Source organism: Eptatretus burgeri, chromosome 14 (genome assembly GCF_056783735.1).
Source record: "Eptatretus burgeri isolate ZD-2024b chromosome 14, Ebu_testis_v1, whole genome shotgun sequence".
Classification (NCBI taxonomy): domain Eukaryota; kingdom Metazoa; phylum Chordata; class Myxini; order Myxiniformes; family Myxinidae; genus Eptatretus; species Eptatretus burgeri.
In genome coordinates this window covers 41520096-41536829 of record NC_140974.1, presented here as the reverse complement: position 1 = coordinate 41536829, position 16734 = coordinate 41520096, and the positions used below count along the sequence as shown (strand labels likewise).

Here is a 16734-nt window from a genome sequence, read left to right as displayed (position 1 = left end):
AATGCGATGGATACTCAAAAACACCAAAGAACAAAGTGCTCCGAAAAGAGAAATCCCAATAACGCCTGGGAGTTCCTGTTCCCCTCCCCCTCCCCCCCCCCCCCCGCATGCCGGGAGCGAGGAGGGGCGGATCGAGCCAAGGTTCAAAGGTGAAGTAAAGGAGGGTGCTCATTTTTGGGTGGAAAAAGCCCACTGCGATCCTCCCCTTGGGGGCGAGGCACAGTGGCTATAAAGTGTGGAGCTGCGGAGAGGGTTGTGTGTGTGTGTGGAGTTGAGGAGAGGGTCGCCCGGGGTTGAGTTGTGTCAGTCAATCGGTCGGGGGTGGTGGAGTTGGAGAAAAGGAGTCGCCAGCAGTAAGAAGAGTGTGGAGGAGAGGGAAGAGAGTTGTGTCAGAGTTGTGGGCAGTGTGTGGAGCCGCGGTGAGGAGCTGGAGAGATCGGAGCGCAGCGGAGCCAAGGCGCGCGGCCTGCCATACCATGCCTAACCGTGGATCGCTGGAGAGGGGACGTCGAGGGTCGCCCGAGCGAGTCACCACGAGGGTGAAGGTAACCAGCCCAGCCTCTGGGAGCCTTTGCGGTCTACACAGCTCCATCCTCATAAAGACCCCAAGAGGTCCAGTCTACCCCCCTTGTCTTTGATGGGGTTTTTTCTTTGTTTCTTTGCATGAACGTTGTGGCGCCGTGTCTACTAAGTAGGAAAAACTGTTAAGTGATTGTTTAGGACAGTTGTAGTTTTCCTATCATGCGTGTTGGCCTTGTATAATTGCATACGTGTTTTGCCTTATTTAATTGCATACGTGCATGCCTACATACGTGCTTTATTATAATAAATGTCCTTGTGTGAATGTAAACACGTTCGTTGCGTCCTTTCCCTCCATTGAACTGCCGTATTGCATTCGGAATAATAGTTGATTTTTAAACAGCCGATAAAGTGATTGGGTCCAACGGGGCTGCGCGATAAATACCTCGCTCGGTTATACCAAAACGAAGTGAGCTGCTTAAGCGGCTCGTTTCAAGCGGGCCCCGTTGAGGTAACGTCTCTCGGTAGTCTGCCCGCACGATTAATTAGGTATATCGACAATTCGGCGATTGACCCTGTAGCGCGGGTAGAGTGTTGACTCGGCTGTGGTGTGCTTAAAACACACCCGTAGCGGGATTTCGGCGTTTGATCCGGAAAGCTGCGACTAGATTGTCCGTTCGGTGGGCGAGAGCGGCCGCCATTGGCTAGAAGCGGTCATTTGCACGCCCGCGGGCGGAAATCTACAACAATATATATGTGTGTGTGTGCGTGTATATATATATATATATATATATATATATATATATATATATATATATATATATATATATATATATATATATATATATATATATACACTGTATACAGGGTGAGTCAGAAGTAGCGCCCAATTTCTGTGAGTTGATTGTTTGTTTGCCATTTGTATTACAGTGTACAAGAAAATAGAAATAAATGAATGCCATGTTTGTCTCACCATTTATTCAAGAAAAAATTATGACAGAACTGTACCAAGCTGTGTTACTTGCAATTTTCAAAGTGCCCTCCCTCGTGATCGATGCACAATTGCAGCCGAGCAGGCACAGAGCGGCACACACGTCTGCAGAGTTAGATATCAATTTCCTCAAACTTTGCAGTGATTTGATCCTTCAATTGTTGAATGGTACGAGGCTTTTCACGATAAACAAGGTCATTCATGAGCCCCCAAAGAAAGAAATCTGGAGGTGAAAGGTCTTGGGAGCGTGCTGGCCACTCGATCGGACCACAGCAGCTGATCCACTTTCTGGCAAAGTTTTCATCAAGTCACTGACGAACATAACGTCCATAATGAGGTGGAGCTCCATCATGCTGGAAATAACAGTCCTGATCTTGTACCCTGGGCCAAAAGAAGGTTTGCAGCATATCCAGGTAAATTTCTGCAGTGACAGATCCCTCAAAGAAAAAGGCTCCAATTATCCCTTATGGAAATGTGTCTGCCCAAACTGTCACTCCAGGTAAATTTCCCTCCTTCTCAACTGTCATTCTTGGGTTACTCGCAGCCCAGTAGACACAATTGTGTCTGTTAGTTGTGCCATTAAGTTTAAAAGATGCCTCATCTGACCACCAGATGTTGTCGAGCATTGTGTCCTCTTCGTGAAGTTTAGCGAAGAACTCTTCGCAAAATTGAAGACGGCGGACGTCATCTCCATCATGAAGGGCATGCAGTAAGCATGGAATGTAAGGTTTTCATTTTTGCTGGTGAAGGATAGGGATAACACTTGATTGGCTCACTTCCAACTCTGCAGATAAACGGCGAGTTGACTTTTGCGGACTTTGTTCCAGTCTTCTGATGGCTTCTTCAGCCTTAGCTACATTCGTTGCCGTTTTTGGACGACCAGACTTCTTTGCAGTGGCCACCGACCCTGTTGCTTCAAATTTCTCGACAATCAATCGCATTGTTACGGCTGTGGAAATTCGCATTACACCATAAAGGGCCCTCAGGTGAGATATCTTCATAGGTACATGTGTAGTTAGCCCAAACCCGTTGTATAGAGGGAATTTATGTGATCCATCCTGGCTGCGACGCTTTGAGTCAGTCGTTTTCTTTTTCTATCTTTTATTTCAAACACACAACATTTCAACAACCACGCCATCCCCATCACAGCGCCAACCACACTGCAACTACGCCACCTCCACCATCTATGCTAATACATCTTCGCCACTACGTCCGCTTCCGAACGGCAAACAAAGGCGCCAAGGAGGGAACTGCGAGGATGCGCAGGTTTCCCCGCCTGTTTCTCCTGTTCGACTTCCATGCGCTTTGGAGTGGAGGAGGGGTGATGCAGGTCAAAGGTCAGAGGTCATCTGATGGAGGGGTCTCATTTTGGGGGAATAACTCTCTGGCCCAGAGCCAAAAACTGACTCCCCCGGCCCCCGCACGGGGCGGGGTGGAGGGAAAGCGTGAGGGAACGCCCTTTTCGGGAACCCTCTCGAAGGAAGGTGGAGCCGAGAACGGGGCGGGGCAAAGGGCAGAGCCCCGCGCTATAAAAGACGGACACGGGCGGGCGCGCTGTCGCCTCTTCCTCTGTCGCCTCTTCCTCTTGAGCCTCTTCCTCTGTCACCTCTTCCTCTTGAGCCTCTTCCTCTTGAGTGCTTCCTCTTCGGCCGCTTCCTCTTCAGCCTCTTCCTCTTGAGCCTCTTCCTCTTGGGCCGCTTCCTCTTCCGCCTCTTCCTCTTCGTCTTGGCTGGTGGTCTGGTTGGTCTTCGGTTGGTGTTTGTGGAGAGTTGGTCTTCGGGAAGAGGTCCTGCGCCCGCGCCTTGGCGAGCGGCCCTGTCACGAAGGCACGGACGGGAGACGCGGCAGCGCCCGTTGCGAGGTAGACCTGCGCGTCTGGACGGGGAGTGTCGGAGAGGGTTCGCCGGCCGCGAGACAGGTCGGGGCCAGGCGCTACCACGCTGACGGGCGCGGAGTGGTGGATCACCTCCCAAAAAGGGGTGGAGCATGGGCAAGAAAAAGGAGAGGGAAGAGCCAAAATCGGCAGTTCGGGGAGAGAGAATATTGGTGGCAGTTGGGGGAGAGAGAACATTGGTGGCAGTTGGGGGAGAGAGAACATTGGTGGCAGATGGGAGAGAGAATGTTGGAGGCAGTTGGGGGAGAGGGAACATTGGAGGTAGTTGGAGAGAGAGGATTCAAGAAGAGTTGGGAGAGCGAGCATTGGGGACAGCTGAGGGGAAAGTTGGTCTGAGGGGAAGGCGGCTCGGAGTTGTTGGCGTATGCGAAAGTGAGAGGAGAACTTTCTTTGAGATCATCCTACCTATCTGCCTCTGGCTCTGTTCGTCGCTCCAAAAAAGCGTGTTTGTTGCCTAAAATCCTGTCCGTCACTGGGGTCCTGTGTGTGACTCTCCTGACGATCTCATTGTCCTGCGATTGTCTGGATGCCTCATCGTTTGCTCGCCTCATTGTCTGCTCACCTCCTCATCCCTTCTCAACATCTGCTTGCCCCACTGCTCCAAAAAGCTGAGTCCCCCTGTATGTGACTTTATTTTGTCCCCTCCCTGAGTTTTTGTCCCCTCCTCGTATGTGACTGAGTATGGAGTGGGGTGCCTAGTTCTTTAAATTTATTCTACTCATTTGTACATAATTATTTATTATCAATTCTGTATTTTCCTTTTCTTCCCCACCCAACCCACCATAGTCTCCTCCTTCACAAGTAAATCTTCCCTGGTTCTTTTTATTATTGATTGCGGCTCAGGAATGAAACCCATTGGGTTCAAAAGCTTAAGTTTCCTCGTGTCTCTCCTAACGACTGACCCATGTGCGTGCCGATGCCATTAATTGGGAACACCTCATTTGAGCCGCTCGGGACATCACGGCCGTGACGTGATTCGACGTGATTCGACGTGATTCGACCTCCCGCCGTGACGCGCTTGACGTTAGTTGAGCCATCGATGCTGCAATATCTTTGACGAGCCGCAAACATGACCTGCTTCCTGTACATGTATTGTAGCTTCGCGGCATAAACATAGTTTCGCAGGATGTCTCATCAGTGTAACATGTCATTCCCCGCGACGCCATCCCCCGTGAGTTACTTACAGAATGAAAACACTAACAGCATCTATTGATGTATCCAGTAATTACCAGGTCACCACAAATGGACATTACACAATGGAAACATTCAGCACATCTTGGTGTAAATCACCATCTTGCTACGAACAGCAGCATCTGAGTTGTTACATTTTAAAAACGCTCAGCATAATCTACCTGTAGATATGAAAGACGTCATGTCCTGTGAGTTAAAGAATGGAAACGATCAGCATATATTTAAGTGTAATTAGCAGCTGGCTACATACGGACTAATTACATAATGGCATCACTCACCACATCTATTATCAGCTGCCGAATACAGCATCACCTGTAAAATCCCCCACAAACAACGAGCAGACTACTCGCCATGTCTTGGATTGCTACCATTCTCATCCCGCTGCTCTGACCTGTGTATTGCCTCTCGCTCCGTTCATTCTTCAAAAATGGCTCCCAAGGATCGAGGATAACACTTAGAAGGGTATGCCTCTAAGCGGACCACTGATACGGGAGAAGGCGAAGCTCCTGCATGACCATCTCTTTGGCTCGAGTGATGTAAGCAAGAGCGTGGCGGGTACAATTGGCACCTCTAGCCCGTTTACAGCAAGCAGGGGGTGGTCCCACCACTTCAAGGTGCAATATAATTTGCGCAACGTCAAGCTTGTAGGGGAGCGTGGCTCCACGGACCTCGACGCGGCCAAGGCATTCCCTGCAGAACTCGCGAGCCTCATCGAGGAGGAGTATCTGCTGGAGCAGGTCTTTAACACTGATGAGACCGGCTTGTTTTGGAAAATGATGCTGATCAGAACGTTCATCTCACAGCACGAGAGCAAAGCAGCAGGCTTCAAGGCTGCAAAAGACGGGGTATCCCTTCTTCTCTGAGCAAACGCCGAAGGGGACTTCATGGTAAGGCCCGTGATGCTCTATCGTTACCTGAACTCGTGTGCGCTGAAGACCAAAAACAAGCAGGTGCTGCCCATGTACTGGAGGGTGAACAGGAAGGCATGGGTGAGGTCTGAACTTCTTATGGACTGGTTCCATAACTGTTTCGTTCCTCATGTCGAGAGGTATCTGGCAGGAAAGAACCTTTTGTTCAAGTTACTCCAGCTGCTTAACAATGCTCGTCACCCCCACAGACTTGAAAGGTGCTCACCCGAACGTTGAGGTCAATTTTGAGCCAATTTTTTTTTTCCACCCGTCACACGCAGCTATTTATAAAGAATAATGTTTGTGAGCATCTCCCTGAAACGACTACATCAATGTAACGGTGTTTTTCGTTGAAAGCTACTCAAGGTTTCTGGTTTGTACACAACACGTACTGTAGTCGGTAATCACACCGACTACAACCTGCCGATTCCTGAAAAATTACCAATATTGACCAAGCACGTGAGTGAGTGTGTGTGTGTGTGTGTGTGTGTGTGTGTGTGTGTGTGTGTGTGTGTGTGTGTGTGTGTGTGCGTGTGTGCGCGTTGTTGGTATCTATTGATGGTATCTATCGTTGGTATCTGTGATTGGTATCTACATATGTGGGTTTCAGAATGTGGAATTGAGTCCTCCCAGGGTAGGCTCAAAGCATCCACCTTCATTTCATTAAGGGGTCACGATTCATGGACCAAGCTGTGAAGTTTTCTGTTCTCAAAGTTTTGTACCGAGGGCTCTCTCCAGGATCGTCGCTGAGCCCCAGACAGCTTCCAACTGTAGTTCGTTTGTTATAATATTCCCAGGAATTGTTTTTAGCTCACCTGTAAAGTAGTTCCAGGGAACTTATGGGATGGTGCATCGTCCGTCCATCCATCCACAAATACTTGCAACTTCTTCTCAGAAACTACACAAACGATTTCAATGAAATTTGACAACAACCTTCATCACCTGTGATGGCATAAAAAACGGGGTCTGAAGGGGTCTACAGAGGGAGTTTATGGGGGGGGGGGAATGTGGGTTGCCTTCCCAAAGAGGTATTTGCTTTCTTCTCAAACGATAAACACAATTCCGATGAAACATCATGACAACCTTCATCACCCATGATGTACCAAAGTTTGTTCGTGACATTAAAAAAATCTGCTCTAAGGGGATTTAAGGGGGGTTGCTCCCCAAAATATGTATTTGCTTTCTTCTCCAAAACTACGCATACAATTCCGATGAAACTTGACCAACATCTTCACCACCCATGATGTACTAAAGTTTTTTACTTTTGGTTTTTTGTTCACCCACTTTTCGGCCATACCATGTTGCACTCTCAGCCATACCGCACACACAGTGTTTATACTACAGCTAATAAAGTACAGGTGTGGACTTAGAATTACATATAAAATGTATTTGATGTCAGAATTTTGAATGTCAATAACATTTTGGAAGTGTGCTTTGAGTACATGTGTCGTGCATTTGCCAGATGTCAATTAAACTCACACTAGGTATTCACCATACAGCATACCCCACACAGGATAACAAGATCTGGATGTCTGACACCCCCTTCAGATAATTGCCTTACTCCCTTTACCCCATTATTACCTTCTCCCTCTGTCATCACTAGGCTTAAACCACAGCTCATTCTATCAACTTAATTGAGCATACAAACATTACCATCTGCCTATTGCTGCCCTTTGTTCTGCTGCAGAGCCCCAGACAAGCCCAACACACCTGTTGTACTTGCCACTTGGAAAACGAGAAAAATTCAGGTAATTCAATCCAAACCGTTCCACCCACACCACATTGTCCAAAAATGAAAAAATAATTCGTTAAAAAGATTACAACAGAGCTTTGCCCAGCAGAGGACGCCACAACATGGGCAGCAAAATCGAGCACATCATGCATTGAATGAGAAAGAGAATGCCTTGGTTTCTATATTCATGGAAAAAGCCGATAAGGACAAAAAAAAAACTTATCGTGGTATATCCTTCACTTTAAGTGTAACCATTCAGTATTTTGATGGTTTTTATTTTTTTTTTGAAATACATGTACAGCAATAATGCTCTTCTATCAGCGTGTTGTGGGATAGGGCACATGCTCAAGCAAAGATAACCAGCGCAAGCACCGATATGGTGTACCGGCCAAAGTTATCAAAATCTATCTCCAGCTTCACATTCCAACAGGCTTCATTTCAAATCCTGTTTTGCTTTGAACACAAGCTGGGAGCCGGTGTTGATGAATGTGCCCGAGCGATATGCGCCGCTGTAGATATGACGTTATCTCTATCCATGATAACGTTGGTTCCTATTAGGGACATATTTGGTTTGAAACAAAGAAGCTTGACCTCAGATGGAAAGAGTTGTGTTTAGAGAAAGTGTCGGAAGCAAAACGCAATGGGCAGTTTCTCGGCAAAGTTCTCACGGCTTGATGATCGGCATCCAGTTCGGCTCTGGTATGACCCTGAGATGTCTGTGCTTCCAGTACGGCCATAATATTTTGTCATTTTCCATCGCATCCAATTTAGTGCGTTTTTCTGTGCTGGAGTTCCACAGCCTGTCACACGACTCTCAGAGCACACAGCTTTCAGGAAACGCATCTCATTTCGGTTTCAGGTTTTTTTTTTTATGGAAGGGGTGGCAGATGAGGGGGTGGAGGGGTAGGGCGGAAGCAGGATAGCGTTGTCGTTCGAGAAGTGTGGAAAAGGTTGGGTGGGTATGGGTGGTGAAAAGTAAAAAAGCTGTGCTCCCCCTATCCCTCTCAGGCTCTTTTTTCTTCATTGGGTTTCTTCACAACAACAGTAAGGTCACATTTGGCTGAGGGACAAGGAACTGGTCATTGCATTTACAGTAAGCTGCAAAAATCACTTAACCAGAGTAATCTGACTTAATTATCATTGTTCCTTATTTAACTTATTTAACCACCAGTGAAGGTGTACATCCATCCATTGGGACCATACTCTGTGCAGAGTGTTGGTGCTGCCCAAGCAGTCTCCTTGGCTATTGGGCACAATCCTGGACAGGTCGCCACTCCAACACAGGAAACCAGCAAGCTGGCACTCATTTTGCCGACCTCGGAAGGATGACAAGCAGAGTCAACCCTACATGGTATTAATTCAACAACTGAGTGGGATTTGAACTCAGGAAGGTGTACAGAGGTTACATTTTCACCCGTTTGTCTGTCTGTCTATTTGTCTGTTCGCAGGATAACTCAAAAAAGTTAAGGACGGATTCTGACGAAACTTTGTGGGCAGGTTGGGTGTGTGACAAGGATGAATTGATTCAATTTTGGTGAAGATCCAAATCCAGAAACAAGAAAATTTTAATTTTTTAAGCAATTCTTCACCGTTGAGAGATAGGGCCAAAAACGACATATATATATATATATATATATATATATATATATATATATATATATATATATATATATATATATATATATATATATATATATATATAATTTCAAAACGTTGGATGAAACAAGGTGGATGAGTTGGGTAGGTGACAAGAACAAGCCGATTCGATTTTGGTTTAGATCTGGATGCAGATCCGGCCTATCAGTGGATACAAAATGGAAACTGTTCAGCCTGGCGGAGGTGTACACTCTCCCGAGTTCTGTTCTCGTTATTTCCATGTATTTCTCCTTTTATAATGCAAATCACAATTTAATTTCCAAAAATAGAGAATGCTTTTAGAGTACATCTTTTGAGTACATTAGGAAGTTAATGCAGATTTTATAAACAGTCCTGATGTTTAACTTATATTTTAAATGGCTAGCTTTTGCTCGTTTTGCAGTCCATCCAGAAGCACACAACCCATGATGTTGGGTTCCCAGGTTCAACTGCCATGAATACGATGTTGATTTGCAACGAGATGTACGATGTCGGAATCCTTTAACGAGAGTAAAATTGGACTTGCAGTTTGGTCATCATCTTGCTGTACCCTGGCACGTCATATGCTGGACAATGTTCGTGATGTTTCCGAGGCATTCAAGTTGGGAATGAAACAACAAATATGCATTTATACCGATATGACATATCACATCTCAACCGTTTATGTGTTGCAACAAAACTACGTCTCTGTTTCAGCAGTTCTTAAATAATCCCAAATAACTAAATTAAGTCAGTAATCGATACACAACTTACAAATTCCTCATTTGTATTGCTCTATGTTGACTATAACACATCACTGGAATGGAAAACCTTAACCAGGTTTATCCTTAGCTCACCACCACAATGACAATGTCCCTCGGAATGGAACAGCATGTAGTTTGAAACAACGTATGCTATTTGTAATATAACGACAGTCCACTGTTACGAACGAGCCTGTGAGAACAATCGGTAATTTTAAGCTCCTGAAAGCTTTTTGGTTTCATTTTTGTCCATGTACTGTACATATAATGTGGGAAAAACAAGAGGACACGGCATGTTTGGACAAAATGGATAAATGGATACAACACGTGACATTTAAACCTGTTATAACCCCATCATAATACAAGTACTTGTATGATTATATTACTATGTTACGACATTTAATGGTGTCATGCAACACTGATATATTTCATGTCCACACATGTTCTGCTTTCAGTTAGAAAAGGTGATGATGCCACGGTTGTTGGACACATTGGTAATGTAGAGTATCGTGGAAGGACAGTACTGCCATCACTTACCCCAATAAGTATTCTTGAGAAAGAACGTGATTTTGTGGGCGCCGGATGGCAGCGGGCCTGTGTAAATGGACCTGAGGACATGCGCAGCAAGATAACAGCATTGTACATGAGTAATAAAGGAAAGAAAAGATAATGGAAGACAAAACATAAGCAAAGTGATACATCTTGTAACAATATTCCATTCATCATAACACAAGTCTGATTTCACAGCAGGAAATCAGATTGTAGATTGTATCACGTGTCTGTCTCTGTCTCTGTCTCTGTCTCTGTCTCTGTCTCTGTCTCTGTCTCTGTCTCTGTCTCTGTCTCTGTCTCTGTCTCTGTCTCTCTCTCTCTCTCTCTCTCTCTCTCTCTCTCTCTCTCTCTCTCTCTCTCTCTCTCTCTCTCTCTCTCTCTCCTGATATTCCCTTATTTGACTAACGTTAAACCTGTGTCATATTTAAGTTTAAACAGATGCGGAAAGCATGTACAAAATCATTTAATTTGTCGCACAAGCAAACCCCACAAAATTTCAACCCCAATTCATGAAAACATAGATCGTTATCTCCAGTTCTACAGAGCACTAACTAGGGCACTCCATACCAAAGTGTTTTTTTTTCCTTTTGGTGCATACATACAAAAGGGCTGACACCTTCTCACCCAGTATGGATCGGCATTTGTTTCTGAATTATTTATGTTCTGGCACCGCTTAGTCCGGGATATAAATTTTCGTGGCAGTGTCTGATGTGCGCCACAGAGATTCTCGCTGCTCTCTCTCTTCCCATTATTCTGCATCTGTCCCTGGGGGCGTCCCCTGGATTAACTCAAGCCTTCTGCCGCCGAAGTACTGGTAAGTATCGTGGGGCTAATTACGGGGGTGCTCAGAGCTGGGCAGCCCCCTTCTTTGCACTCCTGGGATCTTGCTACGTCAGAAGCACAGACTATGGGCGACGAACCTGGCTGCCCCAGGGAGAGCTTCACAATGAGGTGAATACGTCATTACACTGGTACAACTGAAAATGGGCAGACGTCTCTAGGAAACACGACAAGGTATTTACAGTGAAAGGACTTGTTTACATGATTGCTATGAGTGATTAACACAAAGAAAAAAACGTATTTTATAACTACAATTATGAAGTGCTATCCAAAGTGTATTCGACCAAGTACGCGTACAGCATCCTGCTCACAATCATTACAGCTTTAAAAAAAACAAAAAAACTACAGAGACTATTGTCAAAGGATCCAAAAACTTTTGGTTGGACTACTTGATGCTCCAATTTCAGCACAATAGTTCATGGTGCAGGGATCACATATTCAGATACCCAGTGCTGTGCTGGTTTGTCCATGGTATACCAATGACCTAGTAATTCATCTAAAAGTACACTCAGATCTCCTAATGTCTTTTTTCCTGCATGTGATTGATGTACAATGTCCTCCAAGACCCTCAAGTGACTGTTCATAAAAAAAAAACCATAAACATCACGACAATGGGACACATATAAATGAAAATAACAAAGTAGAAAGAGCAGAGCACATCAAATATTGAGATGCCAAAAGGAAGAGTCTGAGTCAGGTTAAGAAATTACCTTATTTGTACCGAGTATCAAAATAATACAAATTGGACCTGAAATTTGTCAGAAAAAGCCAGCAATCTCAAATAAGAATCGTTTTACTTCAAACAAATTGATATATAATGGAGCAAGTGTATGTCTAGGCACTAACCCAAGTGACTACACGTCTCATAATTATGCACTGTTTGAATGTCAGTTGCTCCGTACATGTTGCTACGTTTGCATGATGTTTCCAAGGATGACAAGCAGACTGGAATTACTGGTATATTTGCAACACAAATATAATGTTCAGTCTATCTCCCCACAAAATTTCTCCCACGCTGTTGGTCTCCCACTAACCCTAACCCTAACAAGGAGAATTGTACAGGGCGGGGCATAGCAACAATCAATTAATGACTACGTCTATTAATTACGTACGATTGGAACATACCTTTTAAACCTTTAGACTGCTGAGACCCCGAAACCTTTGAAGACCCTTTAACACAATTTAGATGCTGTTAGGAATTTAGATCCTTTTGACCCATATATATACTTTTAGACCCCTTGAGACATATAGACCCTTTAGAACCCTAGTCCCTTGAAGACACTATAGACCCTGGAGCTTCTTCAAAACCCCGAGAACACTCAAGACCCCTGAGACCCTTTATAACCCAGACACTTAAGACCCCTAAGATCCCATAGACCCTGTTAGAATCTAAAGACCCTTTAGAACCCCGAAGACCCTATAGAACCTGAAGGCCCTTTAGAACCCTAAGACCAAATTTCGACCTTTTAGAATCCTTAAGACCCTCCATTAGACCCTTTAGATCCCTGAGACCCCTTTTACCTTTGAGACCCTTTCAACACTTGAGATACCTTGAGACCTCTTCACCCTTTATACCCTTTACACCCCTTCACTCTTTTTAACCTTTAGACCCCTGACTCCCCGTAGACCCCTTCCACCCTTCAGACCCTTTCGACATGTTAGACATCTTTAAAATGTTTGGACCTGTGACCATTTAGACCTTTAGACCACTCAGACATTTTTCAGACACTTTGGATGCCTTTAGACCCCCTTAGACATTTACATCCTTCAGAGATAAGACCCTTTCAACCCCTTAGAACCTAACTACATTGGAATGTACCCTGTAGACCATCAGAACATCCATATAGAACCTTTTATATGCACACTGTAAACATTTATAATCTTGTTACAAAACACAGCATGTACTTTTTTCAGCAAATAATGCGCAAACTCTACCTACCCAGAGGATGGGTACCCTGGTAGTAGTAGTCGTAATAATAATAATAATAATTAGGCCCATCAAGCCTGTATAGAGTTTGCCAACCAACCATTACACCACCGAATCTGGTTAAATATAGATGCTCAATAAAAAATATCCTGCTAGTTAAGTTTAATTTGCATTGTTTAGTCACTTTTATCATGTATACTCTGCTATTTTCATCACAGCACCATTTCGGACGTGGCTCATGTTTATTTCTTTCTTTGTAACTGACAGTGTGACGGAGATTTATGTGATATTATTATCAGCTGAGTCAGTGATGGTGTTGATGTTACGAGGGAACGTATTTCTCCTGAAAATAAGTGTAACGTCCTAATTTTGAATTTGTGTGTTTGTAACTTGAGTTTAACATGCTGAGAATGGCCAAGTTTAAGTCCTAGTCTGCCGGTATTGCCAGAAGTGGTGCAGAAGCCAAGAGGAATGGAAGCACAATGGGCAAGACCTCAACACGGAGCTGCAAATAATTATGCAAAATCAATATAGGTCTCATTTGAACCATTAAAGGTCCCATGACACTCAAAAGTACTGAAATTGCATACATATATATATATATATATATATATATATATATATATATATATGTGTGTATATATATATATATATATATATATATATATGTGTCCTATAGGAGTTTTTCATCATGATTTCTGATCTGACAATGTTTTTTCACAATACTCGTTCTGTAAAATTTAAAATTAAAAAAACAAACCTCTTCGGGAACGCCCCTAAAAATTCTGCCGAAATCTACTGAACGGGACGTAACCCACATGACGTCATCTCCAGAACAACAAAGGTTGCACGTAAATTACTCGGGTGGGTGGTCTACGTGATTGTATTGGCTTCCTGTGTGTTTCCACATTCGATCGGTCGACTCAAACGCTTCGTTCATTTCTGCTTTTAAAAAAATCAAACATTTGGTTTTGAATAATGGATGACATGGACTTTGATTTGTCTGGTAGCGACAGCGAGTGTGAGAGAAATGAAGGATTTTGGTCTGAATAACATGGAGAATTGTCGGATAACGTAGTCGCGGGAGGTGAAGTTCAGGCAGCTGAAAATGAAATACGGCCTTACCAGTTCGAGCCCGAAGCAGGACAAGCAGAGGAAACTGGCGATGAAATTCCCGGCGTTCATGATGATCGGGAGGACATCGAAGGAAGGCTTGGCAAAAACAACTGGTTAGACTAAATCCTATTCGTAATTCCATAATGTAAATTCGACTTGCATACTGCTCGATATCAGAAATATTTTAGTGAGGTGACGTGACCAGCACAGAGCAGCGGACATGTTGCTCCGCGGCGAATGAATCGCAAGCAAGGCCAGCCCATGTCATCGGCCGTATCTCTCCGCGCATAAAACGAAGCAATCTCGCTGTTCGGATACGATGAAAACTTGTGTGCAGAACACACCTAGCGACACAATTGTCTCGAGTAGTCCGATAAATCTGATGTTCTGTTGCATTTTTATTTATTTTATTCCTACTGTCGTCATGTAGCGCCAGTAGGAAACAATGAAGAAAGAGAATAATAAAAGAAAGCTACAGCACGTCAGATTTATCGGCCTAGTCAGACGGACGACGGATTTATTTGACTAGTCTAGACTCTCGAATCGACAAGTACCTTGTATTAGCATGCACACAATGTATAAGTCAATGCGTAAGAGTCCCGAGGCTATGAGGCCGTGTAATAGGAGTATCGGGGATTTGAGGAAGCGTGAAGTGGGCATTTTGTCAGATATACAAATGGACATTTATTGTCGTCATTATTTTTTTATCTTGGGTGGGCATGGGTATTCCTGTATTGTTACTTGTTGTTTGTAAGCCTCATTGCAAGGGTAGACACAAGTCAACAAGAAGATTTCTTTTCTGTTGCAGTTTTCATTTCTTTGTGCAGGTCTTTTCATTATCTTTGCACTATATGTATATATTTATATTTAATAATTGTACTTTACATTTTAATTGCTGTAATATTTTGGGCAAATTACCATGTGTAGTCAGTATTAATTCCTTTACAGTATTGCAAAAAGTATATTCGTTTATGTGTCGGTGCAAAATGTATTATTCTGACCCACTTGTACAGTAACAAAATATACTCCTCATGTGCCTTTACAAAGCATGTTGCCTACCCGATACCTTTGTCGATGTGTCAGAGAAGCAGGGACGTTCATTATCCTAAGCGAACCCGACCCTACCAGGCATGTAGTTGACGTTTGTGAAAACGTTGATATTTTAAAGAGCATATTGTCCTCGGTGTATAGATTTTTTTTTCCTGCCACCAGAAACATGCCGCATCACCAATATTGTCTTAAATTAGAAAATTCTGAAATGAATTATGCTTGCTCCCTAATTAAAAAGTGATTCACATGCCAACGGCCTTGGTATAAGTGCATGTACAACAACAGTGCTGTTAGCTTGCCTCCACTTGTAATTTATTTCTCATAACTTAGACGTAGCAATATCAACTAGACATTCATTCATCAGAAGACGATCAGTGAGATAGCAAACACATGTGCACAATGCATTTGTATGTATTTTATATGGCGCGCGATGTCTCATCAATCCACTCTGTGCGAGTCGTGTTCTGGAGATGACGTCAACGGTCATGTGACATGCGGTTCCCTGAACTCAACTTTTTTGAGGGGCAGGGCATAGCAAGTTGTGAAAAGCACTAGAAATGTTCGAAATATTGGTCGAATTATCCCATTGTTGATTTTAAAAAAGAAACATGGGTGATTTCTTCACTCGGAAGGTCAAGTTAATATATAAATAACCAGAAAGTTTAGAGTGTCATGGGACCTTTAAGTTTATTCTGTGGAATTAACATGCAGGAAGGAGTATTGTACACAGAAGTGAACAACTGGAAAGCATGGTTTCTTACATATTATAGAAGACGATGAACAATCAATGAGCTCTTATACGACCCTCGACATTGTATGCAAAAAATAAATAAATCAATACGAGACGGAAGGCGACGATGGTTCACGGGAATTATTGAACAATGCCACGATAGGTACAATCGAGTTAGTGGAAGCTTTTGAGGAAGCCCTACCGTAAACACCTATCTCTTCCGTCAAAAATGACCAAATCAAATCGGATTTTTTATATGTTGTACTTATGGACATTACGCACAGCTTCGAGGAAATGAAATTGCGAGAAAAAAATCGAGAAAAATAAATAAATAAATAAAAAGTTCAAGTGGGCGTGGCTCGGCCCACAAGGGGCGTGGGACGCCCCTCATACAAAAAGACACAACTCGAGCATGATATCTAGCTTGTGTCCAAGTTTCATCAAGATCGCATCAAACGTCACGGAGCTATGCTCTGGAGAGAGTCACAAACAGACAGACAGACACACAGACACAACGAAAATAGTGGTCACTGCTGGCGCCCGCGAACCAATGAAGCAGCAGGTGTAAGTAAGGTGCAGGAGTTTTATAAAATCTCAGTTGCTCATTCCAGTAAATGCTGCATCTCATTCTCAGAACATGTTGTGTGGACAGAGGAAACGTGAGCTTACAAAGACAAAAAAAAAACCTTTGCTGAGATCGAAAGGATTAATGAGAGAGACGGAAGGTAGTCCACGAGGTGGTAGTCCACAAGCAGTGCACTGCTTTTCCTTGAGCTCAAATACAATGAAGCCCTGCTCAATAAAGAAATATTATGAGAAACATAGTTATGAATACAGCACTTTTTGCTGTCCTTATAGCGACTGGTGTTCATATCGAGCCACAGCATGTTTGCTGCTGTGCTCATGCTG

General features: G+C 43.7%; 1 protein-coding gene across 3 annotated transcripts in view; it reads right to left on the bottom strand.

The window, feature by feature from the left end:
- Positions 1-16734, bottom strand: part of LOC147013030 (DENN domain-containing protein 1B-like) — a 251978-nt gene that overhangs the window by 15986 nt on the left and 219258 nt on the right. For all 3 annotated transcript variants that reach the window (XM_085854485.1, XM_085854484.1, XM_085854486.1), the window contains one exon: positions 10148-10218. In XM_085854485.1, the coding sequence (XP_085710611.1) occupies positions 10148-10218 (71 nt within the window). The remainder of the gene's footprint in view (positions 1-10147; positions 10219-16734) is intronic.